The 19,297-nt window shown below is 58.8% G+C and overlaps 1 protein-coding gene across 1 annotated transcript in view; it reads right to left on the bottom strand.

Annotated features, from left to right (window-relative positions):
- The window catches only part of ANKRD55 (ankyrin repeat domain 55), a 64,060-nt gene extending 47,450 nt beyond the window's left edge, over positions 1–16,610 (bottom strand). Inside the window, exon 1 of the mRNA XM_090276107.1 lies at positions 16,277–16,610. Coding sequence (XP_090132233.1) covers positions 16,277–16,331 — 55 coding nt within the window. The 5' untranslated portion in view covers positions 16,332–16,610. The remainder of the gene's footprint in view (positions 1–16,276) is intronic.
- Positions 16,611–19,297: the final 2,687 nt, after the last annotated feature.

Below are 19,297 nucleotides of genomic sequence, written 5' to 3'. Positions count from 1 at the left end.
GGCCCAGCCCGGCACAGCCTGGCACAGCCCAGCCCGGCCGGGCACGCTATTACCACTTGGAATCAGCATCTCCTGAGCAGACTGACGGCTCCCCCAGCCCGTGAGCGCCACCCCGTGGTCGGTGCCTCCGCCGGGTGCAGGGATGGGGGCTGGGGACTGCGATTTGCTGTTTGCTGCCGCCTGGGAGGCATTTGCATAGACGCGCCTTCCCCTTATTCATACGAGTTCCCCAAAAGGAAGACCTCGGTCTAACACGTAGGGCTCCTAGGACACCGGCAGTAACTACGTCTGTTCTTTCCGTCTGCAGGTGCAGAGGGTGTTCTGCCCCCACCCCGGAGTCTTGGGGAGAGCGCCTGGAGGTTAAAACGCTGGGTCAGGTGTTCTCTGGGAAGTGGGCAGGTGTAAAGCTCAAATTTTAGAAGGCGGCCTTGAAAATAAGGGTTGGATCCCGCTCACCCTCCCCTGAGCTCCCCGCCTTCCTTCTGCGTGAAGTGTGTGGCTCCACCCGCCTCGTCCTTCCCAGAAACGCTGGTGTTTGCCCAGGTGGTTGCCACTTAAACCGGGGACTTGGAAGGTCCCCAGGAGCAGGGGAGTAAGGGGCGAAGCAGGACTTGTTTAGTTTGGAGAAAGTCAGACTCCACTGGGGATGACAGCGACGTTCAAATACTAAAAGGGAGGTGAGACCTGTTTCCTGTGCTGCCAGAGGGCAGGGCCGTCTGATGGGTAGAAACTGGAACCCGTCCCACTTCCGAGCCTCGGCGAGAAGGGACAGCCCGTGAGCGTGGGGGCCCCTGCTGACCGACACCCTCGGGCGCTCCTGACGAGGAAACCGGCGCTGAGCGGGAGGCGGACCCCTAAGACTGCGGGACGGCCCACGCCCTCCTTACTTACTCTGCGGGGCCCCAATCATAAGCCACCTGCTGGGGACGCCCCGTGGCTCCTGGGCTGGGCGGGGTCTGGAGAAGGGGCCACCGTAGGCCCCCGCCCAGTGGCTCTCTGCTGTGGTCGCCTGGAAACAGGTCACAGAAACAGGTGCAACTTGGGCGGCTGGTCCAAGTGTCAGAGACGGAACAGGCCCGGCTCCTGTGGTCCCGGCGTTGCCCCCGAAGCCCGTGGCCGTCACACCCCGTCAGCTGCCTCCCACCCACGTCCTTGTTGTCTAGACTCTGCTCTCCCCGCTGTCAACAGTTCACTCCCAGGTGACAGGATCGTGTCCTTCGTGAGAACCGCACCGACCCCGCAAAGCACCCACCCGCGCTTCCTGTCCACAGTCAGATGGGCAGCGGCTCCCCGGGGGCGGTCCCCTGGGTCCCTAAAATGCTTGAGGGCAAGTCCAATGGCATCTTCTCATGACCCCAGGGCTGTGGCTGGTCCCCCACTGCCTTGGGTGCATGGCTGCTTTATGAAGGCAGAGGGCGAGACCCACGCTGGCTGCCTGGCTGTGCGTTCATTACAGAGAAAACTCCCACCACGAGACCGTAGCGGCGAGCGGAGTGCTGGCTGTGCGCTAGGGACGTGACAAGTCTGTGTTTGCTGCCTCGATGAGCGTGTTCTCACCCAGCCGCAAAGCTGAAGAGGGAGGACAAGCAGGATGAAGCTGGTTCCTCATCCTCCTGGGAACAGAGCTGGGAAAAGGGATGGAAGAGGGGTCTCCTGCTCCTTTACACGACTTTGTAAGGCTTCCCACGGCGCTTTCAGGGGGGCTGGAGTGAGAGGACAACATTCCCGAAGTCTCGTGTGACAGGTGTGTTGCAGGAAGACAGATCTCTGGGTCGGGGCATTCTCATGCCCCACCACCCAGGTGGCATCCCATGACCCAGGAGATGATGAGCAACTCTTGTCTCCGCCTTCGGCTTTAGGCTGTCGAGGCCACTGAGTCTGGAATCCTGGGTAAAACAGGTTCTGTTGTGAACTCCATCTGCTTCCTTGTTAATGAAGTCTTAAAATGGAGCTGGCCTTGAGGATTAGTGTGTCTGCCTTGCTTCCCTGATAGGTGCTAGACATATCAATGATACTATCACTTGTAAAATTCTCCTGTTGTTGGCTGTAAAGCTCATACCCCCTGTTCTATTTTTAGTAACTTTGGAAACCCTAATAAAAGGAGGATGAGGCTTCCCGTTCTCGGCTGATGGTCTGAGCAAGCCACAGTCCTCCGTTCGTTACTGGCCAATAATCCTGCCTGCCGGATTTATCTCAGCGTCTGAAATCACAACCAACGCAACACAGGTGCACGCTTCACGCAAGGCTGATGTGACCCACGGCGCCATCCTTGCGTGTGCGGCCTTCCACGTCACCCGCCCCATTTACCGAAGAGGTTTTCCTCTCCCTGTTGTGTGTTTCTGGCTCCTCTGTTGAAAATTATTTGCCCATGTACACGTGGCTTTATTTTGGGCTCTCCGTTCTGTTCTGTGGTGCTGTGTGTCTGTTTTTCTGCCAGTCCCATGCTGTTCTGATTACTGTAGCTCTGCAGAATAACTCGAAGTCAGGGAGAGTGAGACCTCAGAAAGGATCAAAGACCTAAATATAAGACCTGAGGTAATAGATTACATAGCAGAAAACATAGGTACTAGACTTATGGACCTTGGTCTTAGAAAGGATTTTATTAACTTGACCCCAAAGGATAAGGGAAGTAAAAGCAAAACCAACTGATGGGACCACGTTAAACTAAGAAGCGTCTGCACAGCAAAGGAAACCACCAACAAACGAAAAGGCAACCGGCTGGACGGGGGAAGATACTGACAAACACCAGCTCGGACCGGGGTTAATATCCAGCGCACACATAAGGAACTCATACAGCTCAATGCCAGAGAAACCCAAACATTCCACTTAAAACACGGGCAGAGGACCGGAGCAGGCCCTTCTCCCGAGGAGACATGCAGACGGCCAGCGGATACTGTGTATGAAAAGATGCTCGACCTCGCGAGCTGTCAGGGAAATGCAATCAAAACCACAGTGAGACACCACCTCACGCCTGATAGGACGGCCGTTGTCAGCAGGACGGGTGATAACGACGTAGGAGAGGTCGTGGGGGAAGAGGAGCCTCATCCGCTGCTCGTGGGGACGCAGACGGGCACAGCCTCTGTGGGAACAGTGTGGAGGCTCCTCACAACACTCAGGATAGAGTTACCAGGGGACCCCGCAACCCCTCTTCTGGGCATCTATCCCCCAAAACTGAAAACGTTTATTTGTAAAGATACACGCACCCCTATGTTCACTGCAGCGCTGCTCACGGCGGCCGAAACACAGAGATAGCCCTGTGCCCTCCGATAGGTGACGGGTAAAGGAGACGTGGCGTGTGTATATGATGGGACACCACTCAGCCATAAGAACAGACGGAATATTGCCATATGTGACAACACGGATGGACCTTTGGAAAGTCACACTAATCGAAATAAGTCAGATGAAAAAGCCAAGAACCACATGCTTCCCTCATACGTGGGCTATGAAACTGGAAGCAACAAATGAACAAACAAACACTCACGGACACAGAGAACAGCAGGCTGGTGCCCAGAGGGAAGGGGGTGAGGGCAGAAAATGGTAAAGGGGGTCAAATATATGGCTAGGAGACTAGGCTTGGGGTGCTGGGCACGCGATACAACATACAAGTGATGTGTCAGAACCGTGCACGTGAGACCTACATAAGCTTGTTACCCAGTGTCGCCCCACACATTTACTAAAAGGAAACCACACCCAGGGGTCTGAGCGTGTCCCCCAGTGAGGCCCGAGAGCGGCAACAGAAATGAGCCCTCGGGGACGGAGAGATCTGCCCTCCCAGTGAAACCTGCGTCTCACAAAGAACTCCCGCTTTGAGCAACAGGCGTATTAGCCAGGCGTGTTCCCGTGACCCACCGGGTGCAGCTGCGGACTCTGTAGAAGGACAGGCTGAGGACACCCCTGGACCCCGACCCGGGCTGCACCTCAGAATCACCTGGGAGCTCACAAAACCGATGCCCCCAGTGCTGGCCCCAGAGGTTTTGATTTAATTGCTCTGTCCTTTTGTATGTTGTTTTATTGATAACACTCTTTTAGGTTATTAAAACTAGGAGAGTACAGATAAGAACATACAGAATCACATGATTACTGGTGGTGTGTTGCACATACACGACACAGTGGCTGGACTGGCTTGCTTCCGGCCCACCTTCCGTCCTCCGCCCTCCACCCACCTGTGGGCCTGGTGCAGGCTGGAGTGCTGGCAGGAGGAAGAGTCTGGCTGCCACAGAGATGCAGGACTGAGCCTCTGCCCCCTCCACCTCCCCTCAAACCTGAGCTGTCTCCTGCTCCCACATGTGTCCAAATGGACATGGCTCAAAATGGGTAGTAGCTCAACCCAAGGTCATGTGAAGGAGAAGCTAAGTTCCCAAGGAGCAAACAAGGAGAGATCAGGAGGCAAAGAGTGGGAGGGAGAAAATTCTGGAAGGTGCTCCACAGCCTGAGGTGGATGGTCCCCTTGGGGCTTAGGACCGTGGCTAATGCATGGGGTGGCTGCTGCCGGGGCAGGACGCTGACCACGCTGGCGATGCAAATCCCAAATCTCCCTCCTGCGATCTTTCTAGGGTTGGAGCACAAAGACAGAATGTGGATAAATCGACTAAAATGTTCTGAGATCCAGGGAGAGGTTGGCTTAAGCTAAGGCCAATGTGTTGCTTATTTACAAAGTGAATCTCTGTCCACCATTGTCCTGTCCCGAATCCCCTTCCACAGTGACATCAAGGGTGACATTAGCAGGATCTAACCACTGGCTCGTTGGCGCCCCCGTCAGAATGTATCCGGTCTGACAGCAGAAGTGGGGTCGGTCGGTTTTAGCCGCTGGGCTGTGGGAGTGTGTGTTCCCGGGGGCAGCTCCTAGGATCTGGAGGGACAGAGACACATGGCATCAGCCAGTGGCTAACAGTTTTGAGCCTAGTGCTGCACTCACACATACATATACTTGTTCTTTGCAAAAATAAGGTGATGCTGTATGTATAATCTTGACTTTTGCTCTTTTTCATTTAATATTGGGTCAGAAATGCTATTTTCCCACGTCATAAGGTAAGATTTAAAAACTTTATTTATAAAATGCGGCATTAAATCCCATTGACTGAAAACTTAGCACAACAAATTTAATCAATTCTCTTATTGAACATTTAAATTGTTTCTTGTTTGGGGGGATTATAAGTTCTGTTACTATTCTAGATAATGCTATACATTTTTGTATATACAAGGTCAGGAAAAAGTCCAGCCATTGTTAATTTAACGAGAACAGTTTGTGCAACATAGATGTAACGTGGCAGCCAAGGAGTGAGGACAGGAATGCGCCTGCATGAACAATGACGACTTCACTGTACTAGTCAGTGGAGGTGGTAGATACCATTGAGAGAGCCTGTGTACTGTGTGGCCGTCGCATTCAAAATGACTGAGGAGAGCAATGAATCTGCATCAGATTTTGCGTTAAGCTTGAACATTCCTCCATGGAGAGTTTTCAAATGACTCAGGAGACTTTTGGGGACGATGCAGTGAGAACAGCACAAATAAAAGTGGGGCACAGATGCTTCAAAGATGGGCAAGAATCTGTTGCAAGTGACCCGCATCCTGGGAGGCCTGCAACGAGCAGGACCCCTGAGAACGTGGAACGCGTACGCGCCGCCATCAGCAAGGACTGGCGGCTGACGGTGCGAGAGCTAGAAGCTGGTCTGGGGATTCCAAAAGCCACCGTGTCCCAGGTTTTGACGCAGGACCTTGGCCTGAAACGTGTGGTGGCAAAATTCATTCCGCAGCTCCTGCTACCGGAGCGGAAGGGGCATCGCGCTGCAGTTGCTAATGGTGCTCAGAGAACATGCGAGGTCCCCAGGTCCCCGCTTTGAAGGGCACTGAGGCGTCACTGTCCTGTGCGCAGGGCTGCTTGTGTCTCGTCTCCTTCAGTGAGTGTGTCTGTGTCACAGCAAATGGATGGATACTTTCCAGACAGACCTCGTTGTCTCTTTGTGCATCTCATTGTTTCCTTTGGGCTCATCCCTAGAAGTGAACTTGGGGGTCCACAGATTTGCCTTCTTGTCAAACTGCCCTCCAGGAGGCTGAACGGACCCCACCCCTCGTGGTGCGGGAGGACACACGCTTTGTTCAGAAATTAACACTGATGTGAACAGATAGTAGCACATGGTTTGCAGTGGCGACTTCTTCTCTGGTTCCAGAGAGAACGTGTTCCCTAGTCCACGGCCACCTTGTGAGTTGCTTGTCGGTGTCTTTTAGAGCCTGTTATGGCCAGGCCTGTCTTCCCGGGCTGACTAGGGAGAGCTGTGCACACGGCGGGCCACGCACCCCGCATCGCTCCCTGGGCCACGGCAACTGTCCCCATTTGCCACGTAGGTTTCAGGTGGTTTCCGGAAACTACATTTTTAGTGTTTATAGTCAAAATATGTGGATATTGCATTTAAAAATGCATTTCATTGTTTTCGTGACTAGAAAGGTCATCCCTGTGGAACCTTGTATTTGTACATGGGTTAACATTTCACTGTAATTAACATGGGAGTTTTAAACTTTTGTACGCCGCAACTAACTTCGCTGGACACAGTCAGTCGCTGATTTTCTCCCTTTCCTCACCAATCTGTCATGGCAGCCCACCAGGTGCTGCTCCCGGTGCCCCTACAACTGTGGGGAGCCGGGTCCCAGAGGTGACTGCTCTGCACAGGGGCTCCGGGGCGGGGGGCACGGGGGCCGCAGGGGTGGGGTGGGGGGCACAGGGGCTGCGGTCTGCCCACAGTTAAGGTTCCACTTCGCTTTTTTGCGTTTGCCGCCCACAAGGTTCAGGCTGTAGACGCGTTAGTGGCGCATCTGAAGGAGCCGAAACGCAGAACAAGCCTGAAGTTCACAGACGCTGCCGCGCAATGACCTCCCGGGGGCTCTGAAGCGGCGTAGCGCTCACGGGCGCCCCCAGCCAGGGTCAGTGTCGGCGTGACCGTCCTACCCGACGGCCGACACGCACGCCCTCCTCCCACTGAGCAGCACGCGCGGCTGTGAACTGTGAAATCCGTGGGTGCGAGCGCTCCGGGTGCGAGCGAGGAAGACCGCAGAGCTCGGCCGCGGGACGTAAGAGGCGCCGGGCTCGTGGGGGACCGGCCCTGGCCCGGGCGGCTGACCGAACAGTGTAGCCGGTTTGAGTCACTACACAGACTCATCTGCTAGTTTGATGGCATCTCAACAGAAGCTCCCACAGTTCTTCATTGGGAATGAGGGGCTCAAAACATGATCCTTTTGTTTGTAAAAATAAATAGATCATTTTATACTTCAAAGAAGAAAAAAGAATATACTGAGTATTTGCTTATCTCTGTGGACCCGTCTCTGGCGGCTGCTAGACACTGTTTCCCCCGTTTTCCTGGGGCCGGGGTTGATAGCTGCAGGGGCTGAGGGGGAGACGGCTCACTGTGCTTCCTCTTACCTCTTGAGAGGGTTGGAATGTGCCATTATTCCAAAGGCAAAAACAAGCAAGAAGGGAAAACAAAAAGATGACCAGGAATATCCAATAAAATTGAGAGAAGAGAGCACTTTGAGAGGTTCCTCTATCAAACAGTGAAGCAGGAAACTAATGGCTCAGAAAGCGAGGTCTGATGCGAATCTCACAACCGGATGGATTCCAAGGGCAGCGCGGAGCGTCTAGGACCCTGCCCGGCACCCACGCGGGGTGGAAGCTGACGGGGATGCTGGTCACCAGCCCAGGGCAGGATTCATCCTGGAAGCCAGTCTTCGACCCGGAGGACACACAGCAGGAACAGCCAAGGGGGTGAAGACCACTCCCAGGCTAGGCGCTTGCCTGGAAGGTTATTTTCCTTCTGATGTGCATTTCCAGCTCAGGCCAGTTCTCCCCCTTACGTTCCAAATAAAAAGGGGTGCTGTGCCCAGGATTCATCAGAGAGGGGGGTCTGCTGGAGGGGTCAGCGGTCTCTTGACCTGGCTGTCCACATGAGAGGGGAACTCAGGAGAGGGGGGTTTAGCCTCAGTTTGGGGAGAGAGGTCTTCCATTCCGGGGACCGTGGCTCCTGGAGGTGGCCAGCAAGGCCACCCTGGTGCCCGGGAGCCTCTGAGCCGCTGCGTCCCAGGGCGGGGGTCTGTGACGCAGAGGAAGAACCGTGGGTCAGCAGCTGAGGCATGAGGAGCATTCCCGCTTGTCCCACGGACATTCTCCCCAGGCCCTCTGCCCACCCTGCCTTCTCCTTAGAGAAAAGCCAGCCTGAGGCGAGCTGCCACGACCGGTCCTGAGGGCACATAACGCCCCCTCTTCTCAGATCGCCGGCCTCTGAGCGAAGCGCCCATGAAGGTGCAGCCCGGTCTCCGCTTCCTGGTTCGGGCAGCGCCAGGCAGCGCCAATGCCGGCTTTCCGGGCTTCACCAGTGACCTCACGGAAGTCGTTTGTAAGGGTCGCGCGCACCTGCTAAGCGATTACTGCGAACCGGGCTCAGCTCTGAGTGCCAGGTATGTGTTACTTCACTCCATCTTGACAACGATCCTCAGAAGACTGTTCCCACCACTGGCCCCGCTGGGCGGTTCCCCCGGGCCAGGCCTGGCTGCGGGCGCTGGTACGCAGCCACTCACGCGGCCCTTATCACAATCCCTGCAGGGCTGGGGCAGTGGGGTGTGACGGGAAACAGCCAGGCCGCACAGCGGGCAGCGGGACCGGGCCTCAGCCGTCGCTTTGGCTCCCGTGGCCGTCACAGTCCCAACACACATCACCACTGACGCCGTGTCCTGGCTGCCACGTGGAGAAGGTGGTCGCGCCGGATGACACGTTCACTGAGACGCCTTCCGATCCTGCAGGCTCGGCTCTTGTCGAGCAAACCCTCCCCGGGTCCGTCCTGAAGTTGATCTCTGCCGTGACCCCTGGGAACCGGCTCCTGGGGCCCACTCCGCCCTCTCACCGTGCAGAGTCCACGTGGAGTCAGCCAGGCTGTGGCCGAAAACCAGGACACCGTGTTTGAACAGCACAGGTCACCAGACGGCTGCAAGTGTCAGCCGGACGAGTTTCAGGCTCCCCTCTTATGGTCTCAAAAACAAAAAAATTGAAAATCCCCACTAGCCTGTGTTCTGACTCCCTGTGGTGAGTGCGAGAGCGAAGAAACGGTCTCGGGTTGCCCACAGGCAAAGCCTGGGAGGCCGGGCCGAACTAATCCCGCCCCCTTTCATGACCTGCTGCTGTTTCCGGGTGGCCTGTCCCCAGGCCCGGGGCTCTCTGAACGGCCCCCTGGGGCAGCGTCCGGCTTTTGCTGCGCAGACCAAGGAAGTGAGCAGGAAAACGATAAGGCGCTGCCTTCCGGAGCTTCCAGGACGGACCCAGGCCCTGACGTTGCAAATCTCCCTCCCGCTGCCAACACATCGGTTCCCCGTCACGTTCGGGGGAACCCACCGGTCACTCCCGCTCCTCCACCTGTGCTCCCAAGGCCGGCGGCCACGGCCCGGCTGGCACCCCCCCTGAGGGCGGTCGGCTGTCCCTGAGCCCGGCCCACCGAGCCGAACGCGTAGGTGAAGGGCAGCCCCAGCGGGTGGCCCGGCCAGAGCGTACTATCGACTCGGCTTCCTTTTACCTCCGGGGGGGAGGGGGCACGAAGGCTCTCTGAGCCCTGGAAGTACAACTCAGGGGAGAAGGGGACCGCGAGGGGGTCTCCGAGTTCATTCCTAACCTGCCACCTGCAGCTTCACCCTTGACCCCACGCCTGACAGAGGGCAGGGGCGCAAACGCAGAGAAACGGGAAATCGAACGCATGTCCGTGGCTGTGAGAGCGGCCGAGGCCGTAGGAACAGTTCAGCGCGGAGCTGGGCACGTGGGGGCTGCTAGTGACCGGACTGGCCGCTCTTCTGATCAGTAACAGTTCCGGCCCAAGTTCCCGGCCTGACCTCAGCCTCCCGCCCGAGGCGGTGGGTCAGGCACGTGGGCCCGTCTGGGCCCTGAGCATCTGGGCCGGGCCAGGGCGGGGGGACGCAGGCTCTGCCTGCGAGCCATAGCGCGGTGTGGGCTGGGCTCACTTCTGTGTTGCTTCAATAGTTTGAAGACGGTGGGATTGATTTTACAATGACAGGGAAAAAGCCCAGCACTTTTAAAACTCCGTAAGAACCAGACAATGTATAATCATCCAGCACCCGAATCCTCAAGTTACCACGGAAGGACTTAAACGAGGCCGGGCTGGGGAGGCGCGGGACCCTCAGAAGTGCCGGATCATAGAAGACAAAGTGGCGGGGACGTCCCCGACGAACGGAGGCAACCAGCACCACCCCCCAGTGTGTAACCTCCTCACGAGAAGTTGTTTGGCCAAACTGCAAAGTGTCCAAATTGAGGGGCGCCCTATTCTGGGCGCCTTTGGGGTTGAATACACTCCCTGAGGTCCAGTGCTCTCTGATCAATCTGTCCGGACAGAACTTGTTGGAATCAAGGTTTTGTAACACGGAGGGAGGAAGGGCGAGGGGGGTGGGAAGGGAAATGACATGTCATACGGACATTTATTTGTCGGCAGAGAAGGTTGAAACGCAGACAGATTGAAAACACACACTCACATGTCCACACGGAGAGAGAGGCGGAGGCGGAGTGAACAGCAAAGCCAGTGGGATAAGGGGTCACCCAGGCGGGTCTCGGGGAAAGACACACACACGTTCTTCACACGATTCTTACGACACTCAAGTTTGAAACGATCTTCAGACAACAAGTTAAAGAGTGAGCATATGTATGTATATTTTAAGATTCTGAGGACACATTCTGGGACTATTTCATCTGTAGACCGAACGGCTTTCCTCCACGCCCGCCCCCAAGGGACCCCATAGAAGGTTGTAATAAAATGAGTGACTGCTGGTTTCAGCTTTTACAAAGAGAGACCCGTCCAAGGGCCCTGAACAATCACACAGGCCTATTTACGTGCTGAAAGTCACTGAGGATAAAACCACCACTGAGAGTCATGAGGGCCAAACACGCGACTCCTGGTTGGACGCGGCCTTTCTGCAAGGATGCCCGCCTTCCACGCAGCCCGTGACCTCAGTGCCCTGAGACCCTCACCTTGTCCCATAGCTGGGATGGGCGGGATGTTTTGTAATTGCTTCGTAATAAACATGGCTACGAATGCAGCAGCGTTTCTTCGAAGTATCTTTGCATCCAAATGGTGGTGTCAAAGGAAAATCCATGGATGCCAGTCATCCCATAGAGCTGCCTAATCACTTAGCATTTCGTGGGGCCCATGAAGAGAGACGGCAGAAGAGCCCGGTGTGGTGACCGAGCGCAGGGGTCCCCAAGCCCTGGGCCGTGGACCAGAGCGGTCCGGGCCTGTTAGGAACTGGGCTGCCCGGCAGGCCAGCGAGTGAAGCGTCCCTCCCGTCACCGCCCGCGCTCAGCCTCCCACCTCACTCCCCACCACCCCCGCGGGCCTGTGGGAAAACTGTCTTCCACAAAACAGGTCCCTGGTGCCAAAAAGATTGGGGACCGCTGGCCTCGCAGACTTGGGACAAGAGGCTGGTTGAGCTGATCTGGCTGCATTGTGGGACCCATGTCAGGGCTCATTCTGGGGGTCTGGCTGACCAGGTGAGCCCTCATTCCCTCCAGGTGCCACTCCCAGACCCCCACTTGGGGTGCATAGGCAGGCAGGAGGGCCCTCTCCCTTGGCAGCAGGCTGTCTGAGGCTGCAAACCACTGTTTGGATGAAATCAGTCTGGGCTTCCCTCTCACTAGCCCCACGAGGGGGTGGGGTAGGCGGGGCTGTCCCAGCCTTTGGTGGGGGGAGCGGGGGCATCTGGAGAGGGCAGCTCAGAGGGCGCAGAGAAGGGGGAGGGCGGGCTCCCCCAAACCTGCTTCCAGCAGCCTGGTCTGTGTTGGGCAAGAACACCGGGAAAGAACTCTCCTCCCATCTCTCTCTTCCTCCCCCTCCTCTTTCTTGACCAAGAAAACAAGGAGGCTGCAGACCACCTGCTTCTGGGCCTGTGGGCTGGTCACGCGACCGCGAATCTTCCTGGATCCGGACACCAGCCTGAAATCTGGTCCCAGGATTCTCCCCGACGTCCCTGCGTTTGCCTCCTTCCTGGGAAGGTCTGTGCACCGACCGTCGCCCCTGGAGGCCCGGCTGCTCCCCAGCCCGCCCCCTCTGCCTGCCGTCCTCGGCCTGCTCCCAAGCCCCCCTCCAGATCTGCTGCATCTTCCTTTGGAGGCGTCTGCTTGGCACCCAGAGCCCGACTTCTGCTTCTTCAGCAGCACGCAGTCTCAGCTCTCTGCGGCACGTCCCGTCTCAGACGGAAGGCTGGGCGCCGGGCCCAGCACACCTGCGGGGGCGGCCGCGTGGTGGGGAGACACACCTGTCCTGATTTGACTTTGCACCGGCGTCTCGTTTCTTCAGTAACACCTGGGGTCCGTCCCGGAGGAGCACGGCTGTTGGGCAGGTTTAGGCCGAAATCACCGCTTTGCCATCTTGCCGGGCGGGAACCTTGGGCAAGTCACAACCTTGGTGGGTCTCCTCGTCGGTAAATGGGGGTTACAGCGGGGTGGCCGTGAGGATGAAAGGCCGGTCTGCCCGCAGCTGCTCTGCCTTGGCGCCGCCCCCCACTGAGTCCACCCAGCTCCTCCAAGCTTTGAGGGAAACAGATTTCACCAAAAACCAAGTCCTGGGGCCTGTGCTTTCTGAAAAGGACCTGAGACCTGACCTCTTCTCATGCTGTGCAGTGGGCCCTGAACACACGCCCCAGCCCAGAACCTGGGACCACGGCCTTAAACGGCAAAAGGAGCAATAAGGTTAAGATCTTTTTCCCCCCTTTTTACTGAATGTGTTGGGGTGAAGTTAGGACCTTGAGAGCAGCAGTGGACACTAGGCTACTTGGGTGGGCCCTAAAAGGAAACCCGTGCCTTGTTACGAGAGAAAGGCGGGGAGTTCAGACAGACCCACAGCAGAGACGGCCCCCCAGAGAACGGGGGAGACAGAGGCAGGGCGGGAGGACAGGGAAGGACTCTGCCCAGCACTGTGATCCCACCCTCAGCCTGCACGATGGAGAACACCCACGATCCCACCCGCCCAGCCTGCGGCGGCTGGTGCCCACACCAAGGACCCCGGACCTGGGCTGGCAGGGAGCCCCCGCAGAGCAAAACCTGGGGGTGGCCCCTGGCCCGCCCTGCAGTGCCCGCGAGCCCGCGGCTCTGCAAACACTTTTCTCAGGAACGCTGGGGGCAGGGGCAGCAGGAGGCGCTCGGACCACCCCTGTCCCGGCTTCTCTCTGCGGCCTGGGGTCCCCCTCCCGGCACCTCAGAGCTAATCTTGCCACAACTGGCGACGAAGCATGGGATGCAGACATCTCGTGACACCCCCGGCGCCAGCGGGGGCCTGCGCCTTCTGCCCTGTAGTAACGGCCCTGCTGCGGCCCTTCCCCACGCGCCCTGGCCGCGGGCCAGAAGACAGGTTGCCATGGGGACAGCCACGTTCCCAGGCCCAGGCTCCTCCCCACACCCATGTGCCCTAAGCCCGGCGTTTATACGGCGCCCGCCGATCCTGTGACCACCTGCTGTTACCCACACGTGATAGACACGGAGGGGGAGTCGTGTGCCCAAGGCCCCCGCTGCGCAGAGGACAGAGGAAGGGGCAAACGCCCGCCTGCTCCCAAGCCCCTGGCACAGCGGCCTTGTCACCTCGACTAAGCACAGAAAATGGAGTCGCCCCTGCAGGGGCCTGGACTCACCTCCTCCCCCTCATCGGGCCGTGTGCACGTTAGGGGTCCGACCCTTCCAGGGCCCACGCTAGCCACTCTCCGCGCGACCCGGCCAGAGCTGCGGAGCGCCCCGCCCTGCCCCGAGCTGAGGGGCCACAGGCCTGGTTAATAATGAGCTGTGAGCCTAGAAAGGGCCTCCTTCCGCTGCTCCTGCCTCTGCGCCCCTCACCTGAGACGTCAGGGGCGGGCTGCACGCTGCTCCTGCCTCTGTGCCCCAGCCAGCCAGACCCCGCAGGGAGTATATGACACCTCCGGGGGCGCGGGTGGGGGGGGGCCCCAGGGGATGGGCCCGGTCTGCCGCAGGTCCCGAAGTTGCCTGGTTGGAGAAGCAGGGGCTCACAGGCCATCTCTGACCCTCCCGGGTGCGACTCCTGTCGGCATGGCCTGGGCAGCCAGTGGCCCCAGCATTTCCACACCTGGGTACTCGGGGTGCGTGGAAAAGCTGCTGCGAAAGCCCTCCCCGACTCTGCCAGGGGAAACCGCTTCCGGGCGGCCCAGCCTCGGCGTTGAAGCGATGCCTGCAGCTGCCCGGGCTCTCGCCACCCAGGAAGGAGGCGGGTGAGAACATAGAGCCCCTCGGGCATCCCTTGGTTAACTGTTACCCCGGGGGCCGCCCTCGGGTGCCTGGAGCTCTGAGAAAAACGCCGTGTCCCCTGGTCAGGCAGCAGTGACGGGCCGCACTCCCGGAGGGCGCCGGGTGTGAGCTGCCACGGCGGGGAGGGGCTGCCCAGGGCGGTAAGGACAGCGGTGACAGCAGCAGTAACCAGGTGGCCGCAGGGAGCACGTGCCCCCCACACACCCCGCGCCAGGACAGGCGCCGCTCACTTTGCTGCAGACTCGCAGCCGGCCTGTGGGGTCAGCCTCACGCCCTCCATGCAACTGCCGAGGCCGCCGAGGCCACCGAGGCCCAGAGAGGCTGGGGCACGTGCGGAGGCCGCACAGCTGGGGCGCGGCCGGCCTGCCCCCCGACCTGAGCGGCCGCCCCAGCATGGCCGGCCGTGCGGAGAGCCAGGGCCTGAGGGACGGAGGCAGAGACGCCGGCAGAGGGCGAGCGGGCACCGCAGGGGAACGGCCTGCGGCGCCGGAAGGCGGCCGCCGCTCACGGGGAAGGCGGTGAACAAAGGAGTGTCGGCCCCAGCTGGGGCGGCTCAGTGAGCCGGGAGGTTACCGGTCCGATCACAGGCCTGGGTCGCGGACCAGGTCCCCGGCTGGGGCCACGGGAGAGGCAACTGATGGATGTTTCTGTCCCCCTCTTCCTCCCTCCCTTCCCCTCTCTCGAAAATAAATAAATAAGGTCTTTTAAAAAATTAAATGTTCAACGTTACCATCTCAACCACACCTGGGCTGGGCCAGGCCGAGCTTGTTAGGAGACAGCCTAGAACTGACGGACTCAGTGAGAAGGGCCAGGTCCCTGCAGTGCAGTCACGCCAGGTCCCCAGTCTGTCTCAGAATGAAGCCCTCAGTGACGTCCCTCTCTAGGCAGACGAGGCCTCTCTCTGCCTCGCAGGCCTGGTCTCTCTGTGGCTGATTGTCAGCAGTGACACAGAATGAACCCGGGGGCGGGGCACGGCTGCAGCAGTCACATGCTCCAGGGACCTGGCACATGCTGAGGACACACACACGCATGTGCACACACATACATGTGCACATGCGTATGCACACACTGTTCAACACCAATGAGGACCTGGAGACCAAACTGTCCACACACGCACATACACAGTTACCCAGAAACCTAAACGCAGCTCTGTCGTGTGAGAAGACACCCACGGAACCCGGGGAGGCTGTGAGCGCCGTCGCCACGCGAGGCCGAGAGAGGAAAAGGGAAAAGGAAGCAGCAGCAGGTTTTCTTCACGAGGCTGTGGGGGCCCGAGGAGCTTAGGCCCCTGAAGAGCCCTGGGATCACAGGAAGTGGCTCACTGCGCGCACAGCGGGGACTTCCTGTGCATACACAGGAGATGCACGCCTGCACGTAGGCATCACGTGTACGTATGTACGCACTTCAGAGGCAGAACGCACACACAGACTGCATGGCCACATGTGTGCTTTTTACATGAGGACAGGCTGCTATGGCTGCGGGCACCCCAGCTGCCCTGGGGATGGTGGGTGAGACCGTGTCCTGTCACTGCAGACAGCAGCCTGTGGCGTCACCGCTTGGCCTGGGGCAGGGAATGCACTCCACCCGCCCGGCAGGGAGCCGAGCCGTGTTTACAAAGCTGCGCAGCCAGACTGCGGCTAACAGATCAAAGAGACACCGTGTTTGTTCTTTTTCTCTTACTTCCTCTAACAGACTTTTTAAATATTTGCAAAGAAAAAAACCAAATGAGAATAAAGATGACTCGGCTTGAAACCCCATTTTAAACATTTGTATGTTGGAGCACTTTCACCAAACAAACAGGCCAAAAGCTTATTCAGAGCAGGCTTGTGTTCTGTGTGGGATCCTCTCCCCCCCACCCCACACCTGCACGCACACCCACAGCTGCACACACCTGCACACACACAGCTGCGTGTGCACACACACCCGCCACAGCTGCAATGCCTGCTGTTGACTACAGAGACGAGGACCAGAGGACGCGCTAGAGCAGAGGCTTACCTTTGTGCTGATCGAACATGGACGAGGTGCTGAAGTCCATGGTTGCCTGTCTCATCCTTTACCGTCAGGATGGCAGGCGGCGTCCAGGTCCCCAGAGAGAAGACGCTGTCTCGCACGGTACAGTCAGCACCACAGCCTGATGCAGCATCTCTGCCAAGACCTCCGGCTGAGAATCAAACGTGCATCCGGCTGCAGCTGTTGTCACGGCAAACGATGGCAGTAGGAAGTGTCACTCCTGTAAACACCCACCAGGAAGAGGGCCGCTCTCATGGCCCCATTCATCAGCCTCGTGTGCGTACGTGTTACACACACTCCACGCTGGGCCAAGACACAGAAGAGCCCAGACCCTGAGCAGCAGGACCCGGGCCAGGCACACGCCGGAGCCGTGGAGCCACGGCAGCTGGGCTGTCGGACACACAGACGCTCGCTCAGGGGGCGAGCGAGGCTCGGAGCAGACGGAGCATGTGCGGGCGGCAACGCAGCTGGGGCTTGGCTGTGCGCTCGGGAGGGAGGGACAGCTGCACCGGGGACACGGGAGCGATGCCAGCTGAGGGGATGCCGCAGCCGAGGCCGGCCCCCTCCTCAGCCTCCCTGGGGCTCCTTCTCCAGCTGACGGGGAGGAGCAGGGGGAGTGGCATCTGCAAGGCTCAGATGTCCCCACGACGAGGTTAAAGCCGCTGCTGCTGCATCCCCGGGGAGTGGAGCGCAGCACACGCGGCGGCAAAGCCCTGAACATCGGCGCGACGCCTGCTGTGGGAGAGCCGCTGGCAAATGGCAGTGAATTCAAACACTGGGTGAAGAAGCCCAGGCTCGTCTGTATGTATCCACCTGGTGGGAGGTCTCTAGTCTGCTGTTACAAACAAACGAGTGATGTATTTTCTGGCTCACCGTGTACAGAGCAGCAGCCCAGCTGCGCGTGCAAACAGGCTGATTTGCTCGTAGGAACAACGAAGAAGCGACAGGAAGACACACGCCGAACTGTTACTACGGGTTACCGCCGGGGACCGCGGTCAGAGCAGGAGATTTCCACACGGGCCTTTACCTACCGTTGTATTTTCAGGCTCGTTATAACACGTGTCCATTATTTTATACATTTATAATTAAGATGTGGTAACATACACTCAGAACAAACAGAGCTCTCCGCCCGAGGCGCCGTCCGGTGTTTGGATGCGGCAGACCGTCACAGGCGGACGTGCTCACGAGGGCTGCGGCTGGGGCCGCGGCCGGTCTCCTGGCCACCGAGTTAGCGTGTGAGTGTGCGAGGGACCGCGGGGGCCGCGCCTCTGCCCCGTGGCACCTCTGCCCAGACTGCGGCCCACACGGTGTGCCAGCCGTGTTCATGGGCAGACAAGCCCCTCGCCGCTCACGTGTGCTCGCTGCTCCTCATTCCGTTCCATCAACATGCAGTGACATGTCTGCGCTCCCTACTCCCCCCCGCCAGCACCCCCTCGAGGTGTGCCCTGCGGTCTTCGTATTTAAAACACAGGCAAGACCCGCTTCTTATAAATTATTTCCCAAAGTGCATGGGGCCATTTCCTGGTGCTGGGTGTCTGCAAACCGTGGGGCAGAGAGCCAACTGGGGGAGGGACAGACCTACACTGGCAGATGCTGAGGACAGACCCTGCGGCTCACCCACAGACACAGGGCAAAGGACGTGGCCACCGTCCCAAGTGAGAGAAAAGCGAGGACTTGGATGACCTCCCTTGCCTTCTCTGTCCGCGGACCCGTCTGCTGCTACGGAAGGGTTTCTATGCCCCATTCACGTCTGTGGGAACTGGCGGGGCTGCCAGAGCGAGACAGAGCCATCTCACCCTCCAATTCCCCTCCTGGACGCGACTTCTGCGCTGGCCACACCGGTGCGTAGGGACGGGATTCGCCCTCCTGCTTAAACAGCAGTGACACAGGGCACAACACCTGACGTGGCGGTTCCAGGCGGCGGGCGGTGCAGGCCGGCAACCCCGGGGGAAGCGACCCGGAGGAGCTGTGCCCGATGAGAGCTGAGGCCGGGGCGGGCATGGGCGGCGGTGCCGTGGCTCCGTGGTGGCTCCTGGAAAAGGGGTCGATGTCCTGATCCTCAAAAGCTGTGGCTGTGACCGGATTTGGGATCTTTGCATGTAAGGACCTTGCGTTGAAGTCATCCTTGATCTTCTGGGTGGGCCCTAACTCCAACGACAAGCATCCTTATAAGAAACACATGTGGCCCGAGAGTGGAGCCCTGGAACCATGGCCACGGGACACCTGGAGGCGCTGGACGCCAGACAAGGCGGGGACAGGTTGTCCCCAGGAGCCTTTGGAGGGAGCAGAGTGCCGCCCGCGCCTGGTTTTGAACCCTGGTCTGCAGAAGTGGGAGAGAACAGAACCCAGAGGGTTCGGCCACACTTGTGGGCTGATTTGTTACAACAGCTTCAAGAAACTGACCTAGAGGAGGAAGCGTCAGGCAGTGAGGCATCTCCATGGCTGTCACACCTCTGTGCCCATTCAGGTCATTACTGAGCCCAAACTAACTCGTAAACCAACTCGTGTTGGGGAAGGGCTGTGAGCTCGCTTTGAAGGAGCAGGGAGAGCATGGGTGTCCGCCGTGTCCGCCAGCCGTGTGGCGTGGCCCTCACGTGTCCGTCAGCCGCATGGCTTGGCCCTCGTGTGACTTCTGGAACCTCTGTCTCCATCGGCAGCATGGCCTGCACCCCAACTTCCTGGGGGCGTCCGCGTTGGTCAGGGTAAGTCTTCTATATGTGCAGCCAAAGCCAAGTGTGTGGTCACAGTCAGTGGTTTTGCACATGACCCTGATCCAGACACATGGGCACCTGTGGCTCACGAGCTCTGACCTGTGACGTGGGAGAGACTGGGGACAAGGCCTGTGTCACATGCCGCTCGGCCTGTCACTTCCTCTCAGCTCAACACTGTCCCTCCATCCGCTCACCTGGCCACACTGGTCTCCTCGCTGTTGCGGGAACCCTCAGGGTCCCTCCCACCCCCCCACCCGCTGACCGGTCCCTGCACGTGGACGCTTCTGGCGGTCCA

The sequence above is a fragment of the Furipterus horrens genome, unplaced genomic scaffold (assembly GCF_987537825.1).
Source record: "Furipterus horrens unplaced genomic scaffold, mFurHor1.1.pri manual_scaffold_5, whole genome shotgun sequence".
Taxonomy (NCBI): Eukaryota; Metazoa; Chordata; class Mammalia; order Chiroptera; family Furipteridae; genus Furipterus; species Furipterus horrens.
This window is presented reverse-complemented; position numbering and strand designations above follow the sequence as displayed.